Source organism: Oryctolagus cuniculus, chromosome 5, assembly GCF_051225735.1.
Source record: "Oryctolagus cuniculus isolate XC-2025 breed Fujian yellow rabbit chromosome 5, ASM5122573v1, whole genome shotgun sequence".
Classification (NCBI taxonomy): Eukaryota; Metazoa; Chordata; class Mammalia; order Lagomorpha; family Leporidae; genus Oryctolagus; species Oryctolagus cuniculus.
Genome location: NC_142871.1, coordinates 112,934,604 through 112,960,193, shown reverse-complemented (window position 1 = coordinate 112,960,193; position 25,590 = coordinate 112,934,604). Strand labels below are relative to the sequence as shown.

The 25,590-nt window shown below is 40.1% G+C and overlaps 1 protein-coding gene across 50 annotated transcripts in view; it reads right to left on the bottom strand.

Annotated features, from left to right (window-relative positions):
• Positions 1–22,594: 22,594 nt before the first annotated feature.
• DST (dystonin) overlaps positions 22,595–25,590 on the bottom strand; it is a 483,923-nt gene continuing 480,927 nt past the window's right edge. For 44 of the 50 annotated variants that reach the window (XM_051855540.3, XM_051855550.3, XM_051855545.3 and 41 more), the window contains 2 exons: positions 24,730–24,853; positions 22,595–23,841 (listed from right to left, as the gene is read on the bottom strand). In XM_051855540.3, the coding sequence (XP_051711500.2) occupies positions 23,588–23,841; positions 24,730–24,853 (378 nt within the window). In that variant the 3' untranslated portion in view covers positions 22,595–23,587. The remainder of the gene's footprint in view (positions 23,842–24,729; positions 24,854–25,590) is intronic. The other 6 variants (XR_007923259.3, XR_011388661.2, XR_016233970.1 and 3 more) reach the window with 1 other exon arrangement.

Genomic DNA, 25,590 nt, shown 5'->3' with positions numbered 1-25,590 from the left:
ATGTTGCTTTAAACTATTCAGGGTCTCTTGTGTTTCTATATGAATTTTTGGATAGTTTTTTTCTAAATCTGATGTGTATTTTTGTTGAAGTTTTTTGAGTTGTTAATATATTCTTGATATTAATCCTCCCTGGTGTGCAGGGATGGTTCAACATATGTAAATCACATTAAACTGAAGAATAAAGCCATATGATTATCTCATGAAAACCATAAGCAAATTGGGAGAGAAGGAACATTCCTCAACATGAACAAGGAATAAATGACAAATCCATAGCCAGTATTTATTGGATGGAGAAAGGTTGGAAGCATTTCCACTAGGACCTGGAACCAGAAATGGATGCCCACTTTCACCATTGCTATTCAATATAGTTCTGGAAGTTTTAGTCAGAGCCATTAAACAAGAAAAAGCAATCAAAGGGAAACAAATTGGAAAATAAGTCAAATTATCCTTATTTGCAGATTATGTGATTCTATACATAAAGGAATCAAAAGACTCCATAAGAGACTGTTGGAACTCATAAGAGAGTTTGGTAAAGTTGCATGATATAAAATCAAAACACAAAAATCAATAGCCTTTGTATATACAGATAATGCCATGGATGAGAAATAATTTCTAAGATCAGTCCCATTCACAATAGCTACAAAAAAAATAAATGCTTGGAATAAATTAATCAAGGAGGTGAAGGATCTCTGCAGTGAAAATTACAAAACATTAAAGAAAGAAATAGAATACACACAAAAAAAGGAAAAATCTTGCATGATCATGGATTGGAAGAATTAATATCATCAAAATGTCCAGACTGCAGAAAGCAATTTACAAATTTAATTCAATCCCAACCAAAATACTAACAGCATTCTTCTCATAACTAAAAAAACAATGCTAAAATTCATATGAAAACACAAGAGACTCCAAATAGCTAAAGCAATCTTAACAACAAAAACAAAGTTGGAGGCATTACAATTACAGATTTCAAGACATACTGCAGGGCAGTTATAAGCAAAACAGCAGCCTTGTTCCAACACAAAAGTAAGCACACAGACCAATGTAACAGAAGTGAAACCCCTGAAACCAGTCTATGCATCTATAATCAACTAATCTTTGACAAAGCAGCTAAATATCACTCCCTGGAGAAAGCACAGTCTCTTCAACAAATGGTATAGGGAAAAATTGGATCTCCATATGCTGAAGTATGAAACAAGATCCCTACCTTACACAGTATACAAAAATCAACTCAAAATGGATCAAGGATCTAAATCCATGACCTAATATCATAAAATTATGAGAATACAACATTGAGGAAGCTCTGCAAGACATTGACATAGCAAAGGCTTCTTGGAAAAGACCCCAAAGTACAGGCAATCAAAGCCAAAATTAACAAACGGGGTTGCATCAAACTGAGAAGCTTCTATGCTACAAAGGAAACACTCAACGAAGTGAAGAGGCAACTGACAGAATGAGAGAAAATATTTGCAAATTATGCATCTGATTAAAGGATTAATATCCAGAATTTATAAAGAGTTCAAGAAACTCAATAAGAAAACAAACTGTCCAGTTAAGAAATGGGCATAGGACATAAACAGGCATTTTTCAAAGGCAAAATTCAAATGGACAACAGACACTTGAAAAAATGCTCAGGATCACCTGCTACCAGGGAAATGCAAACATAAACAACAATGAGGGTTTTTTTTTTTTTTTTCCCTCCTCATTCCAGTTAGAATGGCTCTCATACAGAAAAAAAAAAAAAAAAAAACAGTAAATGCTAGTGAGAATGTGGGGGAAATTAACCTACTACACTATTAGTGAGAATGTAAACTACTACAGCCATTGTGAAAGACAGTCTGTAGATTCAGAAATTTGAATAAATCTACCATATGACCCAGACATCCCATTCCTGGTAATATACCCAAAAGAAATTAAATAAGCATATGAAAGAGTATCTGTACCACCATGCTTATAGCAACTCAGTTCACAATAGCTAAGATATGGAATCAACCTAGAAGTCCATCAACTGGTTACTCGATAAAGAAAATATGCCACATATACACTTTGGAATTAAAAATTCCTGTATTCTGATGCAACTGGAAACCATAATACTCAGTGAAACAAGCCATTTCCCAAAAGATAATATCATATGCTGCTGATCTGTGGTAACAGAGCACAAAAAATAATTGTAATGTATATGAATGAAATTGACATTTGGAGATTTTATTATTGTTTACAGCCCTTGTCTCTACTATTGAGGAACAGTGCTTTTTTCTACTTCTTCTTAATATTTGTTTTATTCTTTACTTAATGTAGTATTAAGCTTATGGCTATAAAATAAACTGAAAGTATGCCATTGTAAAAATTAAAAGAAGAATGGGAGGAGGGTTGGAGGGTGGGCAGGAAGGAAGGTAGGGTCAGAAGTATCTCTATGCTCCTATATATGTATATATGAAATACATGAAATTTCTTCACCTTGTGTGAATAAAATATTGAAAAAAGGTCATGGAAAATATATAAGAAACTGAAAAAAATCCCTTGTTGGATAAGTAGCTTGCAAATATTTTTCCCAATGGTCAGGTATCTTTTCACCCTATTGATTGTTTCCTTTGATGTGCAGAAACTTCTGAGTTTGATATAATCCCATTTGTCCTGTTTTGCTTTTGTTGCCTATGCTTGTGGGGTTGTAGCAAAGAATTCATCATCTACACAATGTCTTGAAGTGCTTCCTCTACTTTTTGTTCTAGGCACTTCAAAGTCTCAGTCCTAAATTTAGGGCTTTGGATAATCTTGTGTTGATTTTTGTATGTGGTGAGGGGAGGGCTCTAATTTCATTCTTCTACATACATACATACATCCAATTTTGCCAGCACCATTATACTTTCTCCAATGTATGGTCTGGGCACTTTTGTCAAAAATCAGTTGACTATATGTACATGAGTTAGTTTCTTGTCTCTTCATTCTGTCGAATTATCATATTTTGTTTTTTATTGCAGTACCACGCTATTTTAATTATTGTAGCTTTGAAGTCAGATATTGTGATGCCCCCAGCTTGATTATTACTATTATTTTTCGCTCAGGATCAGTTTGACTATTCTGGGTTTTGGAGGGTTCCAATGAATTTTAAGATTGTTTTTCCTAATTCTGCAAAGAATTTTATTGGTAGTTTGGCAGAGATTGTGTTGGATCTGTACATTGCTTTAGGTAATATAGACATGTTAACAATATTATTTCTTCCAGTATATGAGCAAACAATATTTTTCCATTTTGTGTATACCCCATGGTTTTTTCATCAGTGTTGTATAATTTTCATTTTAGAGATCTTTCTAATTTTATTCCTAAATATTTGATTTTATTATACAATTATACAATTCTTAACTTATGAATTTGGAAACTTTTCTAGCACTTTTTTTTTTATCCTAAATCCCATAACTAGGAAGAATACTCCCAAGCCCTAATTCATTGGAGGAATGAAACAAAAAATACATTGTACATGTTGCATCTTGGTGGTGAAAATTTCAGAATGCCTGATAGGAGCACAGTCTTCCAATTGGTGTGTTTCCAAAAATCACCACCAACACAGTTCAATTACTCTTTTTTAAAAAAATTATTTTTATATAAAGAGAATGGATTCTATGCATTTCATATATACAATTTTATGCCCATAATGATACTTTCCACTCTCCCTGTATCCCTTCCTCCCTATTTCTTCCTTCCTTAATTTTTGTGATGACATACGTTCAATTTACTTTATAGTCACAGGCTTAATCCTATATTAAATAAAGAATTTGATAAGTAGAAAGAAAGACTGCTGTTCCATGGGAGGACAGACAAAGGCTATAAACAATAATCAAATCTCAGGATATCAATTTCACTCACATACTGGATTTTTTTTTTTGATAATTTTAGAGTGCTGTTCTCTTTCGCATCTTCCACTGTACCATATCCAAACCAGGGAAGAGCAGTGAAATGATCCTTACAAAGTAACTAGAAACAAAGAAAATGGAAATATGATAAGATCTTCAAGAGCACTCCTCCATGGCATCATTCACATTTCTCGTAATCAGCACCTGGAAATACAATTTTTCCCAAGTAGGGTTGCCAAATTTGGCAAGCAAAAATATAGGATGCCAAATTAAATTTAAATTTCAGATAAATAATATTTAGCATAAAAATGTTCTATGCAATATTTGGGACATACTTATACTGAAAATTTTTTTCAATGTTATCTGAAATTCAAAGCTGGTTGGTTATCTTATATGAATATTTTATCTGGTAACTCTGCATCCTAGGTAGCCACATTAGGACAGCTGTGATGAATGAAATGTTTTTCCTTATAATGAAATCAAAAGTTTTATACTATTAATTATCTTTCAAATATTCAAAGACAGCTATTGAGTCACAAAAGTCAGCCAGTCTTGGCCGGCGTCGCGGCTCACTAGGCTAATCCTCCACCTGAGGTGCCAGCCCCCCGCACCACCCCCCACCCCGTGGATTCTCTGTCCCGGTTGCTCCTCTTCCAGTCCAGCTCTCTGCTGTGGCCCAGGAGGGTAGTGGAGGATGGCCCAAGTGCTTGGGCCCCTGTACTGCATGGGAGACCAGGAAGAAGCACCTGGCTCCTGCCTTCGGATCGGCGCAGCGCCGGCTGTACCAGCCATTTGGGGGGTGAACCAGCAGAGGGAAGAGCTTTCTCTCTGTCTCTCTCTCTCACTGTCTAACTCTGCCTGTCAAAAAAGAAAAAAAAGTCAGCCAGTCTTGGGTTTTTGTTTGTGATTATGTGATCTTGGGCAGTTTATTAACCTCTCTGTTTGCTCATCTCTAAATGGGATATTAATACCTGAATTATACGAAAACCATTATTATTATAGCTTTTAATAATCCCAGCATACTCTCATTAACATTTACTTAAATTGGAAGTTGTTATCAGTCACATAAAAATTAATATTAATGGAAACCAAAAGAAGACTTAACAAAGGAAATGGTTAGCAAATGGCTACCTGTTGGTTACATAGAATTTAAGTAAACTACACGTATTTTATATCAGGTCATTGTGAAGTCAAGTGCCTAACTATGTTATCTAAAAAGTAAAAGAACATCCCTGTAATACAGAGAAGTTTAGATAATTCTTCCTCTGGTATCTAGAATCTGGAGTGTGTGTTTGTTTATTAAAGAAAATCAACCTTCATTGTAAAATAATTATTGTTAGCTTTTCTTGTTAGGTGTGAAGAAATTTACACATTAAAGTTGTGATAATTAAGGCGTTAACTGGATTTCACTGATCTGTTACAATTAAAGTAAGCAGTACATACATTTTGTAGATTCACTTGCAAAATACATCTCTTTGCAACAATTACACTGTGGTTGTTTAGATTAAAAATTTCATAAATCTATTCTTCCACATTATTATATCCACTTCCAATATGCATCTGCATGGTTTTCTGGTCCCTCACTTGTAGAAGCTGAGAAGTTGCCCACATTTTATGAGGCACGACAGTATAGGTGGTTTAACAACAATATAGGCTGGGCACTGTATCTCTACTGACACAGCTCAAGATCATTTAATAATCACATCACCAACTCATTTCCACTGAACATACAGTAACTTAGTTTCCATATCTGTGCTATGGATAAACTTGTGTTCTGCATTTTGTTCCCTTATTTTCACATATGTAAGACTTGTTAAATTTTACCTTATTTGTAGATCATCCAGCTTGCATGTCTAGATCATGTTTGTATTTTTCTAAATTTTCAACTATCATCTATCTATTTTAAAAATACTCCTCTATATAGCAATTCCAGTTTTGATGCAGGATAACTGAAGAATCTTGGGTTAAAAAACTCAGAGAGCTCCCTACTGTGTGGTATTATATCAGGGGGAGGGAGTTTTTCCTACCAGCCATTGTTTGGTAACCATTGGGTTGACATCAGACAAGAGAGTGACCAGATGGGTAATCACTTTCTGTCATGTGCCTACCACTTCGAAGGCCATGGAGGAAAGAAGGCAAAGGACAAGCATGAAAGCAAGTATTTGCAGTATTCTGGTTGAGTCAAAAAAATTAGGATTTATTTTACATGCTGACCATGTATGCTAGAATATGTGCTGGAACCAGGTAATCCTTCTTCCCTAACATTTCCCCACAAACCTGTTGGCTGGTGCACAGCTATGTACTGTGGTAGCTCTGGCATTTATAGTCATAAATTTAGTTTGGAGTTAGCATTCTCTCTGGCATAGGAAAGAAAAAGGTACTGTATCCAAAGGCCATCTTGATCTTCGGAGACTCAAGTACCACACATCAAAGAGATAAGCCATAACAATGGGCCAAGTTCACCAATTTTTGGCACAAAGGATGGACTCCTCTACTGACTCAGAGTCATCAGTCCATCTAATCCTCAAGCATGTTTACATGTTTATATATTACAAGCCAAAGAATTCCCCTCAAAAGCTGAGCACAAATCAGTTGCACACTTTGATTTACAAAGATCCACATTTTTGTGCTTCCCAATCACTTGTTAAACATTCTGCTTTTCTCTTGCTAATCTCTCCCCATATTTGGCTGTCATGTAAGCAATGTTTGAATAAATTAGATAAATTCTATTTTTAAAAATTTTTTATGTTGGCAGGGAAGCAGGATAGGAAAGAACATATTTTAAGTTTTTTTTTTTTATTTCCTAATTTGCTAAAGCCCTCCAATTAGAAAAAAAAAAATACAGTGAAAAAAAAAAGACCTAAATGAAAGATTTCTGCGAGGCTGGCAGCATGGCTCACTAGGCTAATCCTCCGCCTGCAGCGCCGGCACCCAGGGTTCTAGTCCCAGTCGGGGCACTGGATTCTGTCCCGGTTGCCCCTCTTCCAGGCCAGCTCTCTGCTGTGGCCCGGGAGTGCAGCGGAGGATGGCCCAAGTCATTGGGCCCTGCACCCATATGGGAGCCCAGAAGAAGCACCTGGCTCCTGGCTTTGGTTCAGCGTGGTGCGCTAGCCGCAGTGTGCCAGCCACAGCGGCCATCGGAGGGTGAACCAATGGTAAAGGAACACCTCTCTCTCTGTCTCTCTCACTGTCCACTCTGCCTGTCAAAAAAAAATCCTCTGCGAGTGAGATCCCAGTGGAAAGAATGGGCCAAGAAAGAGGTACCTTTTTCTGAAGGGAGGAGAGAACTTCCACTTTGACTATGACCTCATTTAAATAAGATCCGAGTCCCCGAACTCAAAATGCTTCCATAGCCTTGGCAACTCATGACAAGAGCCTAGGGTGATTACTGATGCCATAAACAAGATGTTAATTTGCTAAGTCAACAACAGAAGTCACTGTGCACTTATTCCTCATGTAGGATCACTGTCCTTAATGTGTTGTACAATGTGAATTAACGCTATAACTAGTACTCAAACAGTATTTTATACTTTGTGTTTCGGTGTGGGTGCAAACTGTTGAAATCTTTCCTTAATTTATACTAAATTGATCTTCTGTATATAAAGATAATTGAAAATGAATCTTGTTTAGTCAAACTATCCCTCTTTGCAGACGATATGATTCTGTACTTAGAGGATCCAAAGAACTCTACTAAGAGACTATTGGAACTCATAGAGGAGTTTGGCAAAGTGGCAGGATATAAAATCAATGCACAAAAATCAACAGCCTTTGTATACACAAGTAATGCCATGACTGAGAAAGAACTGCTAAGATCAATCCCATTCACAATAGCTACAAAAACAATCAAATACCTTGGAATAAACTTAACCAAGGACGTTAAAGATCTCTACGATGAAAATTACAAAACCTTAAAGAAAGAAATAGAAGAGGATACCAAAAAATGGAAAAATCTTAAATGCTCATGGATTGGAAGAATCAACATCATCAAAATGTCCATTCTCCCAAAAGCAATTTATAGATTCAATGCAATCCCAATCAAGATACCAAAGACATTCTTCGCAGATCTAGAAAAAATGATGCTGAAATTCATATGGAGGCACAAGAGACCTCGAATAGCTAAAGCAATCTTGTACAACAAAAACAAAGCCGGAGGCATCACAATACCAGACTTCAGGACATACTACAGGGCAGTTGTAATCAAAACAGCATGGTACTGGTACAGAAACAGATGGATAGACCAATGGAACAGAATTGAAACACCAGAAATCAACCCAAACATCTACAGCCAACTTATATTTGATCAAGGATCTAAAACTAATTCCTGGAGCAAGGACAGTCTATTCAATAAATGGTGCTGGGAAAACTGGATTTCCACGTGCAGAAGCATGAAGCAAGACCCCTACCTTACACCTTACACAAAAATCCACTCAACGTGGATTAAAGACCTAAATCTACGTCCTGACACCATTAAGTTATTAGAGAACATTGGAGAAACCCTTCAAGATATTGGCACAGGCAAAGAATTTCTGGAAAAGACCCGGGAGGCACAGACAGTCAAAGCCAAAATCAACTATTGGGATTGCATCAAATTGAGAAGTTTCTTTACTGCAAAAGAAACAGTCAGGAGAGTGAAGAGACAACCGACAGAATGGGAAAAAATATTTGCAAACTATGCAACAGATAAAGGGTTAATAACCAGAATCTACAAAGAGATCAAGAAACTCCACAAAAACAAAACCAACAACCCACTTAAGAGATAGGCCAAGGACTTCAATAGACATTTTTCAAAAGAGGAAATCCAAATGGCCAACAGGCACATGAAAAAATGTTCAAGGTCACTAGCAATCAGGGAAATGCAAATCAAAAGCACAATGAGGTTTCACCTCACCCCGGTTAGAATGGCTCACATACAGAAATCTACCAACAACAGATGCTGGCGAGGATGTGGGGAAAAAGGGACACTAACCCACTGTTGGTGGGAATGCAAACTGGTTAAGCCACTATGGAAATCAGTCTGGAGATTCCTCAGAAACCTGAATATAACCCTACCGTTCGACCCAGCCATCCCACTCCTTGGAATTTACCCAAAGGAGTTTAAATTGATAAAGAAAAAAGCGGTCTGCACCCTAATGTTTATTGCAGCACAATTCACAATAGCCAAGACCTGGAACCAACCTAAATGCCCATCAATGGTAGACTGGATAAAGAAATTATGGGATATGTATTCTTTAGAATACTATACCGCAGTAAGAAACAACGAAATCCAGTCATTTGCAACAAAATGGAGGAATCTGGAACACATCATGCTGAGTGAAGTAAGCCAGTCCCAAAGGGACAAATACCATATGTTCTCCCTGATCGGTTACAACTGACTGAACACCAAAAAGGAAACCTCCTGAAGTGAAATGGACACTATGAGAAATGGTGACTTGATCAGCATAGCCCTGACTGCTAATGGACAACTTAATACATTATCCCTCATAGTATTTTTTTTTTGTCTGTTCTACTTAATATGACTGGTTTAATTCTGTAATTATCACACAGTTATTCTTAAGTGTTGAAAATTAACTGAAATGTGATCCCTGTTAAACATAAAAGTGGGAATAAGAGAGGGAAGAGATGTATAATTTGGGGCATGCTCGGGCTGACTTGCCCCAATTGGTAGAGTTGGAAACATACTAGGGGATTCCAATTCAATCCCATCAAGGTGGCATGTGCCAATGCCATCTCACTATTCCAAGTGATCAATTTCAGTTCACAATTGATCATAATGAAAGGACTAAGAGTCAAAGGGAGCACATAAACAAGTCTAGTATCTGCTAACACTAACCGATAGAATAAATAAAGGGGAGAGTGATCCAACATGGGAAGTGAGATACTCAGCAGACTCATAGAATGGCAGATGTCCTAAATAGCACTCTGGCCTCAGAATCAGCCCTAAAGGCACTCGGATCTGGCTGAAAAGCCCATGAGAGTATTTCAGGCATGGAAAGCCAAGACACTCTGGCAAAAAGATCTCTGTGAGTGAGATCCCAGTGGAAAGAACAGGTCTTCAAAGAGGGAGGTGCCTTTCTCTGAAGGGAGGAGAGAACCTCCACTTTGACTATGACCTTGTCTAAACAAGATAAGAGTCGGAGAACTCAGAGGGCTTCCATAGCCTTGGAAACTCATGACTGGTGCATAGGGAGATTACTGATACCATAAACAGGAGTGTCAATTTGTAAAGTCAACAACAGGAGTCACTGTGCACTTACTCCTCATGTAGGATCTCTGTCCTTAATGTGCTGTACACTGAGGCTTAATGCTATAATGAGTACTCAAACAGTATATTTCACTTTGTGTTTCTATGGGGGTGCAAACTGTTGAAATCTTTACTTAATGTACACTAAACTGATCTTCTGTTAAAAAAAAAAAGAAAAGAAAAGAAACTATCAATTCCCAACTTGACTCTCACTGGGATTAAACATGACAATAGGTCTGATCTGATTTCATCATCATTTAAAAAAAAATCATCTATTATTTTTCACTTTATGTTTCTGTGTGGGAACAAACTGTTGAAATCCTTACTTAAGGTATACTAAGCTGATCTTCTGTATACTAAGATAATCGAAAATGAATCTTGATGTGAATGGAAGGGGAGAGGGAGTGGGAAAGGGGAGGGTGGTGGGTGGGAGGGACGGTATGGGGGGGAAAGCCATTGTAACCCATGAGACGTACTTTGGAAATTTATATTCATTAAATAAAAGATAAAAAAAAAAAAAAAAAGAAAATGAATCTTGATGCAAATGGAATGGGAGAGGGAGCAGGAGATGGGAGGGGTGAGGGTGGGAGGGAAGTTATGGTGGGGGAAGCCATTGTAATCCATAAACTGTACTTTGGAAATTTATATTTATTAAATAAAAGTTAAAAAAAGAAAAAATACAGTAAGAAACTGATCAGTTAAGATAGGGACTGGCGCAGTGGGTTAAAGCCCTGGCCTAAAGTGCCAGCATCCCATATGGATGCTGGTTCTAGTTCTGGCTGCTCCTCTTCCTATCCAGCTCTCTGCTATGGCCTGGGAAAGGAGTATATGGCTCAGGTCCTTGGGCTCCTGCATCCACGTAGAAGACCCAGAAGAAGCTCCTGGCTTCAGATTGAAGCAGCTCAGGCCATTGTGGCCATCTGGGGAATGAACCAGCAGATGGAAGACCTCTCTCTCTCTCTACCCTTCTCTGTAGTTCTGTCTTTCAAATAAATAAAATAAATCTTTTTTAAGAAAGATAGGGACTGGGACAGAAAATAAATCTAAAAGACAGCCACTTGCACATGGTACAGTAGAAAGATCATGGGCTTGGGTACAGCCAGAAATGGGCCATTAAACATGGATTCTTTTACTTATTAATTGGACAGCCTTGGGCATGTAATTCTCCGGGCTTCTGTTTCATCAAATTTCTTAAGGGAAATTTGGGATAATTCCTGCCTCAATTCACTGATGAGATTTAATAAAACAAGTTTTCTAGAACAGAGATACCTATAAGAATCCCAATTCCTGGTGTCATGGCTCACTTGGTTAATCCTCCACCTGTGGTGCCAGCATCTCATATAGGTGCTGGGTTCTAGTCCCAGTTGCTCCTCTTCCAGTCCAACTCTCTGCTGTAGCCCGGGAGGGCAGTGAGGATGGCCCAAGTGCTTGGGCCCTGCACCTGCATGGGAGACCAGGAGGAAGCACCTGGCTCCTGGCTTCGGATCAGCATAGCTCTGGCCGTGGTGGCCATTTTGGGGGTGAACCAGCGGAAGGAAGACCTTTCTCTCTGTCTCTCTCTCGCACTGTTTAACTCTGCCTGTCAGAAAAAAAAAAGTTTGAAAAAAAAAAAAAGAATCCCAAGAATCCCAATTCCTGTCAGTAACCATCAATGGTGAGGGGCAGAAAGGTGGAGAGAGTCACACTCCCCAAAGTAGCTTCAGTATTCTTTTGGCTTTTCCCAAGAAGCAGTACATACTGGAAAATAGCTCTGCCCCCTATAAGCCGATGTATTTATATGGTACTAAATGCATTATCTCAATTGTTTATAGATTGTTTAACAATAATTCACAGCCAAGCTAGTTCATGGCTGCTGCAAAAATCTCTTTAAGCACTGTTTCTTCATTATTCGTAAAATCTCTAAGCTAAACTACAGTTTGAAGTCCACGAAACAGTGCCCTGTTCATGAGGTGTTTTGTGCACTTTGGTTTTCAAGAGAACATCACAAAGCAGTTACTCTGAATCTGAAAGTCATCTCACTGGCACAAACCAAATTTCAAACTGTGCCAGAACGTGCCTACAGGGCAGAAGCCACAGGAACATGTTTTATCTGTTGCCAAACCTATTTCCCCTGCTTCACAAGGAGCACAGATCTTTTAAAATGCATGTGCAACAAATGTGCAATCCCTTGAAAGATTTGGATGTGGTATTAACTCTGACTATCTGATTCCTGGGAACTCCTGGGACAACACAGGTCCCCATGAAAGCAAGCATTAAGGGCCCATGAAACACTGCACATATGCCGGCCTTGAGAATAGGTGCTCTCCAGCGGAGAGAATCATGACTCCACGTACCAGCAATCCACAGCCACAGGGTAACAGGAGGAAGGAATTTAAGAGAGGGAAGCAAAGCGACATTTAATCGGGGTGAGATGAGGTGGGTTCTAATGAGCACTCAGCCTAAAGATAATTCACACCATCCTCCTCTGATACTTGAAGACTGCTTGTTCTTAACTTCCCTCTGCCTTTCCATTGTGCTTACTGGGGAGTAACTGAAGTTCATCTGTATTGTAACCATTGTGTTTGTTGCTTTCACTGCCTGACAAACTCCTGTGGCTTGGAATAGACAATTTTTGCCTGCATGTTCATTCTCAACTATTATAAGTAACTTCTTTATAAAGTGAGGTTTTAAGAAACATTCCTTTCCCAATCTAGGCTGCATTGAACCAGTAATTGAATTTTGCGGAGTCATGCTTTAAAACATAGAATATTGGAAAAGGCTTTAGAGACTTTGTTGTTGAGATTTTTTAACCAGTCTCTTTATTGCATAAGGAACGTAAGAGATTAAAATATAGCCTTTCTGATTTAGTATTAATGTAGGGAGTTTTCAAAGATGACCCTCAATGATTCATTCCTCCTGGTAATCATGCCCCTCATTGTGGTGGAATGAGAAGGCCATGCCAAGATGGCCACTGGCAAGTGAGTGTCAGTTACTCAGGAAATGGCTTTGGAACCCACCTGGCAAAGGAGCCTTTCTGGCAACAGGCAGTGATTGGTTATGGCATAAACCACCCCTTGACCGGATTGGCTGCCTCGGCTACATAAGCTGCTGCACCAACTGAAATAAACAAGTCTGAGAGCTGCTCACTTCTAGCCTGCTTTCACCCGACTCCCAGTGTCTGTGTCGTGACTCTGTGCCTCCTGCCCCTACCAAGCCCCTCCTCTTAGAACAAATCCACAGCAACATCTAATTAATAAGTTTGGGCATAACCTAGCAACATGCTTCCAACTAACACAGTATGGCAAAAGTGATAGACCATCACTTCTGTGCTTGGGTTATGAAAAGATTATGATTTTACCTTGCTGGATTTTAGTACCATCTTGATTTTCACACTTAGAAAAATTACTTATTTTAGAGGCAGAGAGAGAGAGAGAGAGAGAGAGAAACACTCCTATCCACTGGTCCATTTCCTCAGTGCCTTCAGGAACTCCCATGTGGGTGGCAGGAACCCAACTTCTTGAGCCATCACTGCTGTCCCACAGGGTACATATTTGCAGAAAGCTGGAATCAGAAGTCAGAGCCAGGGATTAAACAAGAGGTACTCTGATAAGAGATGTGGATTTCTTAACTGGTGTCTTATCCTCTAAGCCAGACTCCCAACCCTTGTTTTATACACATTGATGAAGAAGCTTGCCACACTGAAGAGGTCCATGTGGGCAAAAAGTTGGGGTGGCCTCCAATCAACAGCTAGAAGGAACTGATGCCTTTAGTCCAACAGCTGCTGTAACAACACATCTTAACACCAGCCAACTGATGAGTGACCTTGAAAGTGGATTCTGCCCCATGTGAAAGTTAAGATTACTGTGGCTCTGGCTGCTACATTATTGTGGTCTCATGACAGACCCTAAAGCAGAGAATCCAGCTAAGCTTTGCCCACATGCCTGATGTAAAAGCTGTCAGGTAAGTTATTTGAAGTCACCAAATTGTAGAGCAATTTTTTTTGTCTAGAAAGGGATAACAGAAATATTCTATTTCCTGCTTTAAAGACCAAAATAACTATTGATAAAAAGCTTACAGTATCTTTGGCCTTTTTAAATATAAAAACATAATTAGAGATATCAAAAGTATAAAATGACATCATAAAGTAATAATCACCCTCAAATTTATCAGTGATTTATTCTGAGAATTGGGGTGATGAGTGATTTTGCATTCCTGTTAATACATTTATATATTTTATAAGTTTTATACAATTAACAAGTGTAATTTAGGAATCAGAAAGGGACAATAAAATCTGCCATTGAATATATATGCTATCCTTCTTTCAAAATGCAACCAATATAAATAAAAGGGATATACTTAAATAAAAGTTCTTCACTGGATTAACTACCATCCTAATATGGTTTCACAAGAGCTAAGAATTCTGACACTGATATATTTGTAATGATATTAAATGATACATTTCCAGAGTAAAAGTGAGCAAAAGAACACATGCATGCAAGTACTAACATCATTTGAAATATCTGAATAACGGAATCAGGATAAGTGCCTCGGGTCATCTTGTAAAGCATCACAATCCAATTGACCAAAAATTAAGCAGGAAATTTTGAATGTACATAATTTTTTATATATATGCATTAGGCCTTTTTGGGGTTAGGTCACATTATATATTCTGCACACCTGAAACATATTTTTGGAAACCATTTCATTTGAAAATAACACACCAAGACATAGTTAGTGAATGGTTCCCAACATTTATCCATACATATTGTTAATGAGCTTAAGCAAAAGATAGTTTTCAAAGGTCTGGTTCAAATAAGTCACTTAGGATACTTACTTGGCAGCAAAAGAGGAATCAGAGCTCATTCATAGTTAAGTGATGAAACAATTTTAAAGGCGAAGTCATTGTGCATCTTGTAATAGTTGGAGTGGAAAGGCATGTTAAAGACCTCAAATCAGACCATCTGACTCAGCAAACCAACTTTAAAAGGCTATTTTTTGGGGAACTAGATAATTTGATGAGACATGAAATAATGGAAAAATTAGTCTAGTTATGGAACATAAGACATTTCCAACACTCCAAAAAAGGTCTACAACTATCTTAACTAATGTTTGTGACTGTAGAAAATCCAGACATGGATTTCTAGCACCTGAAGAGAGGTCTAAACTATCTAAAGTTTACTACGCTGGGAAATCCAGAGCATGGGCTCCTAAGGGAGGTCATGATTCTGTCTGCCTTATTAAGTTACCTTCTTTATAAAAGGATGCAGGAGCCCTGGTGAAATGGTGAGATGCTGCTGAATGATCATTGGCCTCAGCATGAAAAGATCTACCTGCTCACTCATTTTCCAGTCATGTGACCCTGGACAAATAACACTCTCTCTGGCTTCATTCAATTATTTCCTAAAATTCAATAATACAAATGTACTAGTTAAGTGACTGACTGAGAACATCCAAATGTTCAGAACCTCATAAATAAAAATTGACACATAAATGTATTTTTTAAATGTAAGACTTCATGAGCATAATCAAAGAACTGAGATACAAAACATTTACCAAGAGAAACAATGCAAAATTAAACGATGGTCAGATATGGTACTAGAAAACATAAGCAGACGTTGATTCAAAACGTTTCTATTCTTTGAATTCAGTGGTTAACGCTCAAGCAGGTATATTGTGACTAGATTATTGACCAGAATATATTCATGCATCCATTGGATGAATTTTCAAAAGAGAGAAAGAAATAGAGACAGAGAATGAGTGTTCCCATCCCGCTGGTCTACTCCACAAATGCCTACATTAGATGGAGCTGGGTTGGACCAAAGCTGGGAGCCGGGAACACAATCCAGGTCTCCCACGTGGATGACTTGGACTAATCACTTGGGACATCAATCACTACCTCCTAGAATATGTAATGGTAGGAAGCTGGAATTGGGAGCTGAGCTGGCCAGGAGCCCAGAACTCACTTTGAATATCTCATGTGGGTGGCAGGGACCCAAATATTTGAGCCATCAATTGCTGTGTCCCAGGGTATGCATTAGCAGGAAACTGGATCAGATGCAGAGTGGGGATTTGAACCTATGCATGCTGATATGGAATGTGGGTGTTCCAAGCAGTCTCTTAATTTGTGTACCACAGTGCCCACCCTCAAGTGGGGTTTTAACTAACAAATGCCTGCTGGGTGGTTATTTTTTAAATAAACTCTTCCACACTGGATAACAAAAGACATAGCCATGTATGCTATTTTTTTTTTTTTTTTTTGACAGGCAGAGTGGACAGTGAGAGAGAGAGACAGAGAGAAAGGTCTTCCTTTTGCCGTTGGTTCACCCTCCAATGGCCGCCGCGGCCGGCGCACCGCGCTGATCCGATGGCAGGAGCCAGGAGCCAGGTGCTTTTCCTGGTCTCCCATGGGGTGCAGGGCCCAAGCACCTGGGCCATCCTCCACTGCACTCCCTGGCCACAGCAGAGGGCTGGCCTGGAAGAGGGGCAACTGGGACAGAATCCGGCGCCCCGACCGGGACTAGAACCCGGTGTGCCGGCGCCGCTAGGCGGAGGATTAGCCTAGTGAGCCGCGGCGCCATGTATGCTATTATAATTGGTTAATCTTCCTTCTAGAAATTAGTGTATATGGCAATCCATTTATAATTCGTGACTAGAGCCATGCGTGTATAATAAGCACATACTGAAATACTATACTGCTGACGTTAGATACTCCTGTCGCTTGGAAAGCCAGAGAAACACACAAGGACACCTCAGCCTATTTGGGGCTCTGAAGCACAACCAACCAGAGCCATGAGGTAGACTCTTCCACCCCTCCCTAACTCTAAGGGGTGGCTATTAACTGGTTTTGCCATGCATGTGCTGCTATAAGCACAATAAAAATCAATGAAGACTAGGAATAGCTGAAACTAATTTTTAAAGAAATGGTGAGCCTCCTACTTCCCAAAATCCACATTCTTATTTATTTATTTGAAAGGCAGAGGGAAAGGGAGTGGGGCAGAGAGAAAAATGAATCTTTCATTTACTGGTCCACTCCCTAAAACCCCAAAACAGCCATGTCTGTGACAGGCTGAAGCCAAGAGCAAGGAACTCCATCCTAGTCTCCCACATGGTTGGCAGGAGCTCAAATATTGAACCATTTTCTGCTGCCTTCCCAGACATATTAGCAAGGAGCTGGATTACAAGTGGAGCAACCAGGATTCGAACCAGCACTCTGATAGGAGATTCCAGGTCACAAGCAGTGGCTTAACCCACTGCACAACACCAGCCCCAAAATTCACATTCTTGCAACGCTTAGTCAATGCCTAAAGAACCAATCACTCGCTGGCGCCGCGGCTCAATAGGCTAATCCTCCACCTAGCAGCACCGGCACACCGGGTTCTAGTCCCGGTCGGGGCACCGGATTCTGTCCCGGTTGCCCCTCTTCCAGGCCAGCTCTCTGCTGTGGCCCGGGAAGGCAGTGGAGGATGGCCCAGGTACTTGGGCCCTGCACCCCATGGGAGACCAGGAGAAGCACCTGGCTCCTGCCATCGGATCAGCGCGGTGTGCCGGCCACAGCGTGCCAGCCGTGGCGACCATTGGAGGGTGAACCAACGGCAAAAGGAAGACCTTTCTCTCTGTCTCTCTCTCTCACTGTCCACTCTGCCTGTCAAAAAAAAAAAAAAATCACTCTTGGCCATTCATCTCTCTGCTCCTGCTTGCTCATACATACTGCTCTAGCCTCCCAGAATCCCAAACCAAATTCCCACCCACAGTGTACCTTCCTCCCAAATTCTCTCTTCTGAGTACCATTAAAACTTGATGTCTTGATCTGTGATCGTTTGCTTAACTCCAGGCAGGAAACCATATGTTCAAATATGCTGAAACATTATGTCAGCACAGGGAAACTGCCTTAGCTTCTCTTGTCCCCTCTTAACCTTTCTTTCTTCCAGTCCTTCAGATCAAAAGGCATGTCCCTCTGCATGAGGCTGATTCCTCCAACCTCATGTATGGAGAAGAAACCACTGGAAATGAGGAAACCAATAGATTGCCATTATGGTAGCAGAAGAGATGGGTAACAAGGGCCAAAGCTTGAATTGTGGCTTCAAGAAATCTTCAGAGTATAGCTAATGACGGTTTTGAGCCAAAGAGAACAGGTGTGTGTGTCCATGAGGAAGAACCTTCTTAGCATACTTTTCTACTCTCTGGAAAAAGATGATTGAGAAGAGGTAGAAAGATAAAAATATAACAATGATCTCTATAAGTCAACATATGTACGGTGACCTCATAGGAGGTGAGGAAAAAATAAGATGTCTATTTCCATTTCCTCTTAAAGGAGGAAGTTAACCTCCACTAACAATTTTTTGTAAGATTTACTTATTTATTTGGAAGTTAAGTTATGCAGCGAGAAGAAGAGGCAGAGAGAGAGAGAGAGAGAGGCCTTCCATCTGCTGGTTCACTCTCCAAATGGCCAGAGCAGGGCCAATCTGAAGCCAGGAGCAGCTTCCAGGTCTCCCACATGGGTGCAGGGGCCCAAACACTCACTTGGGCCATCTTCTACTGCTTTCCCAGGCCATAGCAGTGAGTTGGATTGGAAGCGGAGCAGCCAGGACTCGAACTGGCGCTCATATGGGATGCCTGCACTGCAGGCAGCGGCTTTACCGCTATGTCACAGCACCAGCACCAGCCCCAACCTCCATTAACATTGACTATAGACTGACACTTGGGGCTGTCCCTCTAGCAAAATCCACAGCATCTGAGTGGATGTCATGTCACCTCTCAAGGTGTGCACCTGAAGTGACCAAAGGCAGAGTGAAAATCTCAACAGACCCCAAACTCCTTAGCTTGCTTTCAGCAAGCACAAAAAACTGCAGTTTATCTATATCAAGTTGGATGAATATTTTTATTATTTTTAATAATCTTTACATAAAACAGCTTGCATAAATCCATGTCTTATGAACCATTCTAAGACTTCTCAATATTCTTTAAATTTTAGAATGAATTAGAGATGACACTTCTCTTTCTAGAAAAAGTGACATTAAGGATGTGACTGAAGCAGATAATCTCATCAGACTGTACCAAGAAAGTTGACCAAGAAAGTTGTCAATACTATTAGAAATATAGACGTGTACCACTATTGTTATGATAAATCTTTCAGACTATAGTGACCCTTGGGAAACTAGCTAATGATAAAGTATATGCAAAATATATCTCAGGAAAATTAATAAACATACATTGGAGGTGTTTTCTCAAAAAATTTTGGCTGACAGGAACATGCCAGCTAAGAAGCCTGGAGACTACTGGCACATCAGCTACAGTCTAAGGCTGCGGGAACTAAATTTCCTAGTCTTTGCCCTGGGGCAAAAGTAGCTGTGCTTTAGTCATATTTTAGAAGAATGTTTTGTTTTTGTTTGGAGAAAGCTTTTGAAACTTTTGAAACTTCTATTTTAGTCTCATCTCTTAGGCACTCTAATTTCCAGTAACTGAGTACAATGAAAGTATAGGTCAACTGAAATGAAATTCCTTTAAACACACTTTGTTTTATACATATTATTTTTAAAAAAGATTTATTTATTTGGAAGACAGAGCTGAGAGCGAGCGAGAAACTTCCATCTGCTGGTTCAGTCCACAAATGGCCCCAAAAGCCAGTGCTGTTCCAGTCTGAAGCCAAGAGACTGGAGCTTCTTCAGGGTCTCCCACATGGGTGCAGGAGCCTAAGCACTTGGGCCATCTTTGGTCACTTTCCCAAGCACATTAACAGGAAGCTGGGTTGGAAGTGGAGCATCTGGGATGCAAACTGTCACAGGCGGTAGTTTTACCTGCTCCACCACAATGCTGGCCCCTACATTTTAAAAAAAAAATTATTTATTTGAGAGAGAGAGTTACAGAGAGAGAGACTGAGAAAAAGGTCCACTCCCCAAATGGCCACTGGGCCTATCCAAAGCCAGGAGCTTCTTCCGGGTCTCCCACGTGGGTGCAGGGGCTCAAACACTTGGGCCATCTTCTATTGCTTTCCCAGGCCACAGCAGAGAGCTGGATCAGAAGTGGAGCAGCCATCACTCGAACTGGCACCTATATGGGATGCCAGAACAGCAAGGGCAGCCCAACCAACTATGCCACAGCAGTGTTCCCCCTATATTCTATTTTTTTTTTTTTTAAGATTCATTCTATTTATTTGAAAGACAGAGTTACAGACAGAGAGGAGAGGCAGAGAGAGAGAAGTCTTCTATCCGACGGTTCGCTCCCCAGATGGCCGCAATGGCCAGAGCTGTGCTGATCCGAAGCCAGGAGCCAGGAGCTTCTTCCGGGTCTCCCACATGGGTGCAGAGGCCTAAGGACTTGGACCATCTTCTACTGCTTTCCTAGGCCATAGCAGAGAGCTGGATCGGAAGAGGAGCAGTCAGGACTAGAACTGGTGCCCATATGGGATGCCAGCGCTTCAGGCCAGGGCTTTAACCCACTGTGCCACAGTGCCGGCCCCCCTATATTCTTAATTTAGTCCATCAGAGGCCACAGTCAAGGGGAAAAACTCTCAAAAACTCAACTAATGTTGCAGGTTAAGTCAGATATTCTAAACAGTCATATGGACTGTTTCTTGTTGCCTACACCTGTTCATGATTGTGTCCATGTCCAAGCAGATTTTGGCAATTATAGAATAATCTGGAACATGAGTAAAAGGAATTTAGCAGGGGTTTTCAAAATGTTCAAGAAAAAAAAAAAACACGCTTTCAATTCCATTTTCCACTAACTTTTTGAAACTCCCTGATATTAACAAGTCAAAGTCACAGTATTTTGCCTTCTTTGTGGGACTCCAGGTGGCTGAGTCTGTCAGACACCCTCAGAGAAGCAATGGGCACTTGCGAATGTACCATATGGTGGCATTAGATCACCTTCCTCCCTTTGCAAGGTTACAGTCAATCCCAGCCAGCCAAGGGGCATTTTCTCTAGCTCTTCCACCTATACTTGCTATAACAAGAAACCAGATCTCAGATTTGGCCAGGTCCGTCTACTTCTGTACAGAAGCCAAAGAGGACTCTAATATTTCAGGAGAAGGTAGCAGCCTACAAGAACTGTTGTTTTATTAGACCCACAAGCTTACTCTGTGCTCCAGCTTTCCTGAGGCTTAAGATTCATTCTTTCACAATAAGATTTTCAGTACTCAGATTCATTTCCATGTCCTTGTTGTTAAAGAAAAACAAAGGAAAGCAACAGAGAAGAATGTGTGTAGGGAGCGAAAAATTGTTTGAAGAGGCCTCAGAGGTCAGCCTGAAGCGCTTGGATTCTTAGCTCCAAGGGAAAGAAATAATCAGCTACCATCCCAGTGTTTGAAAAGCTCACCAGGAGCGCGAATGCTGATAACAAGGAACAATACTTCAAGACTTCTCTGAAATGTTTTAAACCACTTATCTTTTTTCAAAAAGCCCATTTTACTACTATAAAAGGAAAATCCTTAGCTCTGTAACAGGCGTAGCATTCATACAGGTTAGGATAAAATCATTCCCTTAAATATTTGCCTTTGAAGTGGAAATGTGATCATATGCAAAGGAATGAACATGATTTCAATTGCTTTCTCAGATGACACGTTTAGAATCAAACGCATGTGATCTCATAGGTTAGAATTACCCTTCTCACCAAGGGCTCCCACCTGAGACCCATTTTTTAACAAAGAAGGAATTACCACTGCTTTAAAATGGCACCTAATTTCATGTCAGTGGGAACTCCACGCTCTTGGCTTCCACTAAAAAGGCCAAGCAGGAAGCACATGCAACACTGTTCCCAGGAACCTGAATACCACACTCTAATTGGCTACAACAAATTCATGAAGTTAGGCAGAAACGTGTGACCCATCATGTTCAAAGCAACAATTTGCGATCCTTTTCACTGTATCTGATATTCTTTTCACACTTATGAGAATTCCGTAATTCAGTTAAAATTTTAAAATATTTTTATGAGAGAGACAGAGAGCATGCTCATCTACTAGTTCACTTCCCAAACGCCTCCAATGGCCAGAGGTTGAGGACAGGAGCCATGAACTCAATCAGGGTCTTCCATACCTGTGGCAGGGACCCAAGCACTTGAGAGCAATGCATCACTTGCTGCTCCCCAGGGCCTGCCTTAGCAGAAAGCAAGAACTGGGATTCAGAGCCAGCCCCGTGATATGGATATAGGTATGGTAAGCGGCATCTTAGCTACTAGGCCAACCACTTACCCTATAATTTGATTTCTGAATGTACATAGGCTAGAAGAGTATTACTATATTACCCCAAACTAATCAGTTATCCTGTCACACATTCCCTGCTTTCAGTTCATGGGGTTTTTTTGTTTTGTTTTGTTTTTGTGATTGATCTATCAACTGATTCCTCCTTGGCTATAACAATCTTGCATCCAATATTTTTAGAATGAGTGGTTGACACTGTAAGTGCCTGCTTTTGATAAACCCCCAGGTTTATCCTGTTATAGTATTAATAAACATATATCATACACAAAACCTTTATTTACAATAAATAAACAACAGAAAAAGTTCACTTTAAATAATCAGGTATTCCATATATTCAAGTGAATATGTTTTATTAAATGCATACTAATATCTTTCTATAGTATGTGAGTATACATAATAAATTAAAATGTATATATTTATTAAATATAGATAGATATAATACCAGAACATGATTATTTCAGATGAGAAATCAAAATAAACCCATTTTTAAGTATCTTTTGGTCACTCCAAATTGATACTGCTCATAAAAAAATACACTAATTTTCCCTGGGGAAAAAAAATTAATTCCATAGCAATGTAGTTAAGGGACATGTTTTATTTCAGAGCTTTCTGCAAGCAAAATTGCTTTGATACAAAATGAGTTCAATGATACAGGTGCTACTGTCCACTCAAGCAAAAGAAAACCTCATGTTTATATGAATGCACTTTATAATTATATTCTTACAGTATAATAGGTCTAATATCCAGAACGTTTCGGCTTCATTTAAAGCAATGGCACAGAAACGCTGCAAGGTACTTGAACATCATTGTACTGGCAAGTGCTTGAAGTAACTCCCCGTGAGTTCTCTGTCAGATACCGCTTACAGAACTGTGTGTGGATGCGTTTAGCTTTCTTGGTCTACATTCAAATCTCAACATTATACCCCCTCTGTGTGTCTTTCAGCTTTTCAGCAGTTCCATTCAAACAAGAAAATGTCACGAGGTATCCTTAACGTTAGCTAGCGTCGCAGTGCTGTGTCGGTCAGAGGATGCAGACTTACCTGTAGGTACAGTAACTGATTTTAGTGTGTGCTCTACACGTCACAGTGCAGAAATGATAGTTCATGTAAAACTCTTCCCACTCACATATGATGTGACTTTAACCCCAGAACATCTGACCAAAAAAATATACAGATCAAATAAAAAGACAAATACACAAATAAGGCCATCTGCAGAATTTTAAGCTCACCTCTTGCAATATTTCACAATAATTTCTACATCATATTTTACATTGTTCAAACTTAAATAGTAAATGCTCAAGGAAAGGCCTTGGTGGAACCAACTGCACTATCTCTTTGAGGACTTGCTGGCAGGTGATTTCCTCTGGGGCGTGGGGATCTTCGAAGGCTTGGCTGTGGATGGCCGAGAACCTGCTCGGGGCGTAGGTCTGTGTGTTTGGGGGACAGTCTCCACGTCTGAGCACACCGACTGGATTTCAGAGATGTCAAAGTCTGACGCATCACTGCCTCGACGGCTGCTGGCCCTGCTGCCAGCTTTGCTTCCAGCTCGGCTTCCTGGTCGGCTGGGCGTCTTCTTGGGATCTGCAGAGAGAAGGGCACAGGTGGGTCACTCTCATGCCTGGGTCCATATGTGTCCAATTCTTGAAACCTGATGCTGCATTCCCCTCCCCCCCCCCCAGACATGTAATAGGCACTCAGAAAATACTTGTGGAGTCACAGTCATTCCCCATTACATAACAGCAGGTTGTCTCAGTAAAGGTAGACATATTATAAAAAGTTAGATTTACACACAAAAGGCAAGGTTGAACTGCACTCATTTGAAACAGGATTCCATTTATTACAAACAGACAAAGACTGTGATTTCTACAGTGTAGCAGGTGCATACGGCAATGTGTGCTGTGCAAGCATGAAACAAATTCTTAACAGGTGTGCATCTCACCTGAGGACAGGTAATTCAAAGAAGGCAGGAATTAAAATGAAAAGAATTGAAACTTCAAAGAAGCCTCATGCTTGCTGAACTCAGAATGCAGGGGTTTAGCAGGTTCACTATTCTGGGAAGAAAGGTGAGATGCACAGGCCTGTGGCCCAGTAAGGCTGGCTTTTTCCAACTTCCCAAACCAAAGTCCTGTCTGTGCAGTCTCTGAGCAGGCAGAAAGGCCATGGCTTTCTGGTTTGAAAGGGTAGAATACTATTGATATTTTCTTCTTTTCTATAGTAATTGTCTCACCTTCCTTGGGCATTTTCCAAAGTTTTTTTTTTTTTTTTTTTTTTTTTTTTTTTTTTTAAAGTCACTTACTCCTGTGACTCCTTTATCCTGGTACCTATGTTGCAGGATGGGAGCCATGTGCCATTTTGAAAGAAGACATCATTGCCAGTTTGGAATTTCTTCCCCAGTTAAATAAATGGGACTCCAACCTTCACATCATCACACTGTAAAAGCCACTCAAAACAGAAACGCACAGTACTGACCAGCAAACTGTGTCCGGACGCGAGCAGCTGCAGTTGTTATCAAGCCACTGTCCTCTGCAGAGTGGAAGCCTTTCCCGGATAAGTATCCTGGAAGTCGAAGCTTGCTTCCTTGGATCGGAGTTCCCTGTATTTAATGGCGAAAACACATTTCAAGCTACTGCCCATGTTCCAGGACAGACTACCCATGCTACTTCTTTAGAAATGGGTGTACTTTAGAAGTCTGAGGGGGAGAAACCTCTCAATTAAACAAGGGACAGGGTTCTCAGTGGATTTGCGTCCCTAATTTCTTATTCTTTCCCAGAAGTCAAAGGAATTATTCTAAAGAAAATGAATTCACGGTTGAAGGGAAAACACAAACATGGAGGTCCCCAAGCAAAAACAAGTGATTGTGAGGGGGGAAAAAAAAAAGATAAATTGAGTACCTTAACATCTATATCAATGAGTCAATGAGTATCACAGAGGTGAGAGAGCTATTGCTAAAAGGTGCCAATTGGGTGAATGCCTGACTAGAGAAGGGACAGGGGCTCTGAAAAATCATGCTTGGATGTTCTGCCACCTCTGGTGCTCTTAGGGAAGTAAGCAAAAACAAGCAAACCATTTAAACACACTTATCTGCAAAAAGAAAAAGACAATGAGGTTTTATAACTAGGCACCATATCATTTCATTTTTTGGTTTTATCACCTTCTGTGGTCCTCACAGGTAAGATGTAATATGCAACATTGGGGGATAATTCTATAAATTCTCAAAGGAGTCTGTACAGACTGGCTAAAGCCATCAACACTATATTTTCTTACAAATATAAGGTGATCACATTATTCCACACTGCTACAACATTTTGGAAATTCTGCCAGAGTTTAAAA